The sequence below is a fragment of the Pavona decussata genome, unplaced genomic scaffold (assembly GCF_977016875.1).
Source record: "Pavona decussata unplaced genomic scaffold, jaPavDecu1.1 SCAFFOLD_95, whole genome shotgun sequence".
In the NCBI taxonomy this organism is placed as follows: domain Eukaryota; kingdom Metazoa; phylum Cnidaria; class Anthozoa; order Scleractinia; family Agariciidae; genus Pavona; species Pavona decussata.
Window position 1 is genome coordinate 17,501 of NW_028145512.1, and position 7,500 is coordinate 25,000.

Genomic DNA, 7,500 nt, shown 5'->3' on the forward strand with positions numbered 1-7,500 from the left:
ACTGATTATACTTGCCAGAACCAGATCTTAAAAACTTAATAAATTGCACGGCCAGCAATGACGAACCTTTGGCATTCAGATGAAGTCTACTACCATTTAATGCTGAGGCGTCAATAACTGAATTATCAATATAAGTAATGTTATCATCTTCTGCTATGAGCTTGACCCTCTCATTAACTTCGATGCGTTTAGCATCGACGTTGATATCTTCTCTGTAGACTATACCCGAGAGACCAATGCTTGAGTTAGGAAACTTGCTCTTCACCTTCAATACAAGGCTCTTGATATGGGCGACACATGAATCGATAGACTCCGATGGAAGATTGTTAGTCCCAGTATGGATGATGACGTGAGAAGGATCGGATGCAACGGCGATGTTGTCAACAGCTTCAGCTATTTCAGCAGTGGTTTTCCCGGGATATGAGAAGAAAAGAAGTAAAGTTCTGATTGTCAATTTTTACTAAAAATTTTAATTTCGGAAAGCTTTGTGTCTGTTTGTCTTTCTGTTTTCGTGATGAAAAAAACTTACTGACAGAGCGTAGCCAGAATATAATTAGCGCTGAGGATAAGGTTTGTAAATATCCATAGTCGTAACAATCACGAGAATTTCCGGTATCTGTTGCTGTTATCTCGCGGTATCATTAAAAGCTAATAAAATCGATTGATAACTAACTACTAAACATGCTAAAAGGTCGTCATTTTATGCAATTAACGATCTCGAACTCCAACAGATAATCAGCCATTCAATTCAAAGTTTATGCTTACATCGACCCAAGCATCCTCCGTAACGCTCTAAAAAGCGTCTTTTTATATTTAATCTACGGTGAAATGCCCTATGCTAAGCAGCCTTAAATCGGATTTTCTATGGTGGATTTTTGCCAGCTAATAACAGTGCCCAAATAAGCGATGCTTTATCGAGAGATGTCACTTTCTTTTCATTTCGAAATATCATTTTAAGCTAACATAGTACCTTCCACTTGGCCGGAGGATTTGTGTTACAGAAAGCTAATTGTCCCAAGAAGTTACGAGTTTTTAAAATACTTCTTCGTTTACGATAAGAAACAACTTTGCACAGCATGGGTGTGGCGCACAGAAACTGTATTCCTAAACCTAACGACTTTGAAATTTCGTCAAAGTCCGTCGTTCATTCTAAATTATTTTGGACACATGTTCCCCGATCAATAATGCGTTATAAACTCCCTAATAACAACGTCAACATTGCACTGTCAAAACAGTATAGCTCACGAAAACAAAAACGGATGGTCCGTAAAATTTCGATCGCAAAGGAGGTTGTCAGAAGGACGAGAAAATAACTGCGTGAAAGTTTGTTCGGACCAAGAAAAGGTAACTTTCATGGTTATAAGGTGGGCATAGAAAGGATAAGTGTTTCCTTCTAGCAACTAGTTGTAAATATGCCCATGCGCATAGAGTTCTCGTTGTGTCTTTAACTTGTAAGATTTACTTATTCGTTCACACAGCCTTGAGCTCCATATCATCGAGGCAGCAAACCTATTTGACGAACAACAAATCAAACACACAGTCCGAGAGACTCACTGAGAGGGTGTGGTACCGGCCATGTCAACCCGTGACAGTGGACCTTTAATAAGGGAATGCAATAGCGAAAACAAGAGTCCAACTACAGGGGCCTCCTTTCCCTCTCCCTCCCTTTGCGTTTCACGCTCTCCTCACGCACCTCGCGTCAACGTCCGATTCTTCTCGCCACGGACTTAGCTTAGCTGAAAAATAAAAGGGTAGTTCCCGGACGGTACAGGCCATTACTTTGTTTCCAACGGCATCGATACAACACGAAGTATAGTCTTGAATGGATTACCGGATAAGAGCTCACGAATGCGTTTTACGAGGAACAGAGCACCTTTGGTTGCCTCCTCTTATTTCATACTACTGGGGCCTAACTTCCTCTGGTTAACAATGTTTTATGAAAAATATCGGCCGCGGCCTCTGCGTTTAAAAATTGACTTTTACTTTGACTTTTCTTTTTTACGTTTTTCGCCTTTCACCAAACAACATAAAACAACCCAACATTGGTTTCGTATTTATTTACTAGGCCTAAAATATGCCATCACATTTTTTCAATTGCTAATAGCCTACAAATCAACGTAAACATTCAAATCCCAGCAGTATACAGCATGTTTGGCACATGAACCTAGTTCAATGGCCTTAGCTACCACTAGTCTCCTTTAGCTTAACCTTCGATCAGGCGTCATTTTTTTCGGGGGAGCGCGAAAATGTGGCAGTCTGCGGCATTTCTCTTCAGTCATCATGGTAACACAGAAACCCGGAAAACTTAAAAACAAAATTATATCTTCCAAATCGGCAGTCTTAATCCCCACGGAATCAACGAACGCTTTTCGTTCGACTAATTTTTTCTTATTTTCCACGTTACCATGCTCCCACCAATAGCGTAGCTCCACTGCTCACTATAAAAACTGCATATGCAACCCTCAATGTCTTGATTCGCTCTAGGCCCGTTTAAACGGTTTCATCATTTGCCCAACATTCGTTCAACAAAACGTGAACGAATGTTGGGCAAATGTTGGAATTGTTCAAGCGGTTACAACTCAATTCAACATTTTCAAGAACAAAGAAAATGTTGAATCGATGTTCGATGAAAGTTTAAACCAACTTAAATTTGATTCAACACGCTTTCAACAATTAAGCTTTCAACATTCTTTTACACTATCTACAATGTTGAACACCTGTTCAGACGTCCCGAACATTTGGTTCAACAAAGTGTTACTGTACATATGTTATATATTCTTTATTTTATTTGGAGTTGATTCAAGTGTAGCGTATTGTAGATGAAGAACCTCATTTTGTTGGATACACTGCGATAAATCATTATTATTATTATTATTATTATTATTATTATTATTATTATTATTATTATTATTATTATTATTATTATTATTATTATTATTATTAAAACGCATGTTGAAAAAAATGTTGAAACCGTTTAAACGGGCCTTAACGGTCGAAGCGTCAGCGCTCGAATCTCTTTACGCTGGCCAATTTACCTTTAGTTATCAACTCTGTTGATACCGGCAGACATTCCTTTCTACTCCCCACCGACGTAACACCACAATTTCTTTACAAAGTAACCCCCTTATCCATTTGTTCTAAGAATTCCGAAAATAAGGCTTGTTGACGAAGTAGATTTTAAAGCAAGAAGTAGCAATGCTTCTGCGTAGAACACTCCCGAACCTCAGACATGTGTATTTCTTGCGCTGACGTGAATGGAGTACATCCTGGTACACAAAAAAATTAAGATAGTTTCTAAATGCTCTGCTGCAATAATATTTTAACAATGAAAAAAACCGAAAATCAAAAGCAACACAAAAAGGTTTTTTCTAATGACTTATTTTAAACACGATTAAACGGTGATATTACTCCTTATAACGGAGGCTGTCAACTATAACAAACGCTGGCATTTCTATGTAGTCATAAATGTAGTCAAAAATTCTAGTGGAACACCTTCGCGACATTTATATGATGCTTCCAAAAACAAAGGTTTTTATATGACAAGTGAGAGCCCTAAAAAACACTAGATTGTGTGTCATGAAATGGAAACTGGAGGGTTAGAGAGAATGAAATCACCGAATGACTCTAGCGATCACGTGACAAGTCTCGCCGAGTAAGTATGTGATCTTGTCAAATTTGGATTTTGCGTTTGAAGTGCAGATTTTATGTGAGGAAAACATCCTCATTAGCGGAGACAGGTTTTACTATTTAAAACAACATCTTATCAAGCTCTCATGCAACAATGTTTCTGTCGTGTAAAGGCGTGCACTATGGTTATGTTTAAATCTACTTTTAGCGAATCCACAAATTCAACGAGTAAGCGGTAGAAGGGCAACTTCCAGCATCCCCCCCATAATCGCATTCCCCTGAATCGTCCCATTCTTCAAAGGCTCCATAGTTATTCTCGGTGATCCCAATACCATGATCTGCTCTGCTACAGCTACTTCCTCCTCCCCCAAACATCATCACTGCACCGTCACCTTGACTCCACTGACACCAGAATCCAATGCGGCTGCTTCCCTGAATGTTGCCACTACAATATGCTTGGCTGAAGCCTGAAGTGGAGCTGTAAGATCCTCCAAAGTACACTGGACAGCTTCCAAGGCATTGATCATTTGACCAAACGTTACGGTAAGAAAACTTACCATAACTGGACAACAATCCCCTGAGAGTTTTTGAGCCTAAGCAGCTGGTGTAAGTGCGAAGCAGGGCGGTATGCGAACTATCGTCGCTTCGTGTGATCTTAATGTCACTTCCCCTGACTTTCCAAAACGCTGGTGATATCATATCATAGTTACTCGAGGTGCTTGTAGGCGATCCCCGCGAGGATTGGATGTCGTACCACCAGTAAGCATCGTCTCTCATCCAATTTTTTCCATCATTATTTGAGAACCGAGCAACAAGTGTCCAACCGCCTCCGTTTGCTGACATGTCACAATAAGCCTGGAGAAACACAACAAGAGCTTATGTAAGGTCAAGACGTACTTTTTAAAACATGGCTTTGCTAAAATAAAAATAATATTTTTATATCAATTATGAGAGGGGGATAAAGCACCGCAAGCTATGAGCATATTTAATTTTTAACGAATAATGTTCTATGAATAGATGCTAAGGAAAGGGTTTGACACAGTTTAAAGGTACATTCTGGTAACGAGGGAGTCAATTTTGCGACTCTCTATAGCTGAACGACGAACGTCGTGTGCCACAACGTTATTCAGGAAATATTTAATGGCATGATAGCAGTGAGATTACGCAAGGGGACTATATACGATATTTAACGTAATTGCCAAGCAATTCGAATGAAAACATACTGTTTGCAGCCTGGTCGAAAACCCAGGCTTTCAAAACTGACTTTATTGACGGTAGATAAGCGCCTGAAAAAGCTTTATTGCGTCCAAGTAGCTAATAGATATGAATGGTTCAAATGAATGTTGCGCCGCTTATTTAAGTTCTAGTGACACAAATGATGGTCAGAGAATTAACTCTACAGTGTATGTTAAAGTGCTAAGTGAACCCATGAATTTCCCACCGAGCGTTATCCCTAGTAAGGCAATGGGAGGTCATAAGCCTAGCTTCCTGGTCTCACAAAAGCTAAGCGTATTTTCACAATAAACTACTACAACAACAACAATATAAGGCAAGGAAAACTCTTTGACCTCGGCGGGAAACGAACCCACGACCTCCGAATTTGATCATCCGTTGCTCTACGAACTGAGATACGAGGACAGAACTGAGCAAGTTGTGGATAATAATGGTGGTAATTGCGGCAAATGTGAAGGCCGCGGAGGTCAAAAATGTTTTTCTTTGTTTCGTGTGGTTTCCCATTGCATTTCCTTACTAGGACTAACCCTCAGTAGGATTTTCATGGGTTCACTTAGCACTTAAACAAACGCAGCAGAGTTAATTCTCTGATCCACCATGGCTGGCAGATATGACACACGCACTCAGTTCCAAAGCTGTAACTTCAAGTGACCGTTTATCCGGTTCGTGCCGGGCGGCTTCTGGTGATGTTCGTCTAGATTACAAGCTTGCATAAAGGGGCCTGAGACCGGCTTATTTCCTCTATCTCTTGTTCTAGGTATTTACTAGGTTGTACAAATGTTTTGTAATAACTATACTTCACTGATTGAATCAGTCAAACGAGTAGTTCACTTTTCCTAGTCCAATACTAGTCTCCGACTTCAAAAGAAGTTTCACTTGCCCTAGCTTGTGTGCACTAACAGGTTAGCATAACAATTGCCAGTTTTTTCCACCAAGTCACTTACTCGAGCTACGTTTTCTCCTGCTTTCTCTTTTGACAGCCATGTGTTTGGTTTCCTCTCCATTCCTTGTTATCCATGTTGTCTTTTGGTTATAATTTTTGTTCTTAGTCAGATCGAGCGTTAATACAGATGCTGTAAGCTTAAATTAATTTGATATCCAAGTGCCAATCTCGCTTAGCTTCGCTTGTCATGTATCTAAACAACCGAGACAACGTGAGCAAAGGCTTACTCGGAAATAAAAAATGTCATCAGTTGTTTCTTCTATTAAAGCAGCAACGGAAAAAGGATTACTAGTTCAAAAAAAGTTTAAAAAAGAAAAGAAGTATTTCAGTGAGCCCGACGAGTGTCATAATTTGTTCGACCACCCGCCTCCCCCCCGGTTGGAGTTAAATTGTTCTAATTCGGAAGTACTTAAGACCCCCACTGTACTTCTACTGTCCGGCTGAAGAATAGACTCACTCCCGATAAAGGCAAAGTTTGCCAAAACATATCTTTTTTTTTTCGCGTAAGAAGTTACAGGAATCAACAAGACAAATATCCCTGGTGTCTTGTTGTTGTGTAGTTTTCCTTACCCATTGTGTGACTGCTGACTGAAATAATTACATTAATTCATTCAGGAAATTTTGGGATGCATGCAGTGCATTGACCATTAAAACCTGTCTAATCATAAACACAGCGCTGGGTTGTATTTTGTCGCAGGTTTCATGAGACAACAATTTAAATTCTCGAAATGTATGATCAGTAAAACACGCTAACAACCAAATGGTTTTGATAATTTCTTTTTGGTATACGAATGCTTTCAAGCATCAGACATTATACTTGAATCGTCACTAATTACTGCTAATTTAAAATAGCAGAGCTTTTTAAATAAAAACAATGCTTTTGATAATCCTGAACCTATGAATAACTAGATCGTGGTTATTTTAGTACTGGATCAATATTAACATTGAGAACGTACATTGAAGAAACAGAGAAAATGTACGTCATGAGAACTAACCTGGAACGAATGACCGTTAATTTTCAAAGAGTATGTTCCACTTGAGGTGTAACTGGCTTGTAGAAGATTTTTACACGATACTCTTGCGATACCTTTAATAAGAAATAGAAAAAGAAGACTAAGATCTGATAAAGATGTAAAAATAATCAGCTTAAAATACAGGAAACAAGAAAGGTTTAATTTCAAGATTGATACTTCATACACATGCACCAACTAATTATTTTTAGGTCAACTGTTGAAAATCAGCGATAAAAAGCTGAAAGCCTGAACCAAGGTCCAAACTGATGATAAATTCACATTTGTTACCCAATTTCGACGGCTTCCAATTCTACAAACCTCAGTTGTCAAAAACCCATACATTCGCATTTGTCCTCAACTATCCTCACAGTTATTGGAATTAATTACAGTGCCTGTCACCGGCGCATGTAATTTTTTCGATGATTACCATGTTTCACCAAACAAGTTTTAAAGGGACCTTTTCAACTTTGTCTAGCGTTACTTTAAGGTCTTTTAATTTAAAAGTTTTAAAACGCCCAAAGGAATCAGAAGAAACCCAAGATTAATAGTCTAGTTTTGTTTAATCGTGTTGTGCTAGTTTCAGCAACGCCTTTAAAAATAAGTGTATTAGGCTACATAAGGCCAAGATAGAAATGGATCTCAGAAACTTGAAAAGATTGGTCAACCTTTTCCAGGTTCTTCTCT

The 7,500-nt window shown here is 38.9% G+C and overlaps 1 protein-coding gene and 1 pseudogene across 2 annotated transcripts in view; both read right to left on the reverse strand.

Annotated features, from left to right (window-relative positions):
- Positions 1-1,776, reverse strand: part of LOC146472931 (uncharacterized) — a 3,616-nt pseudogene extending 1,840 nt beyond the window's left edge.
- Positions 1,777-2,062: 286 nt separating this feature from the next.
- The window catches only part of LOC146472932 (uncharacterized), a 55,787-nt gene continuing 50,349 nt past the window's right edge, over positions 2,063-7,500 (reverse strand). Inside the window, exons 16-17 of one of the 2 annotated variants that reach the window (XM_085118719.1) lie at positions 6,799-6,890; positions 2,063-4,482 (exon numbers count right to left, since the gene is read on the reverse strand). In XM_085118719.1, coding sequence (XP_084974845.1) covers positions 3,832-4,482; positions 6,799-6,890 — 743 coding nt within the window. In that variant the 3' untranslated portion in view covers positions 2,063-3,831. The remainder of the gene's footprint in view (positions 4,483-6,798; positions 6,891-7,500) is intronic. The other variant, XM_085118720.1, reaches the window with a different exon arrangement.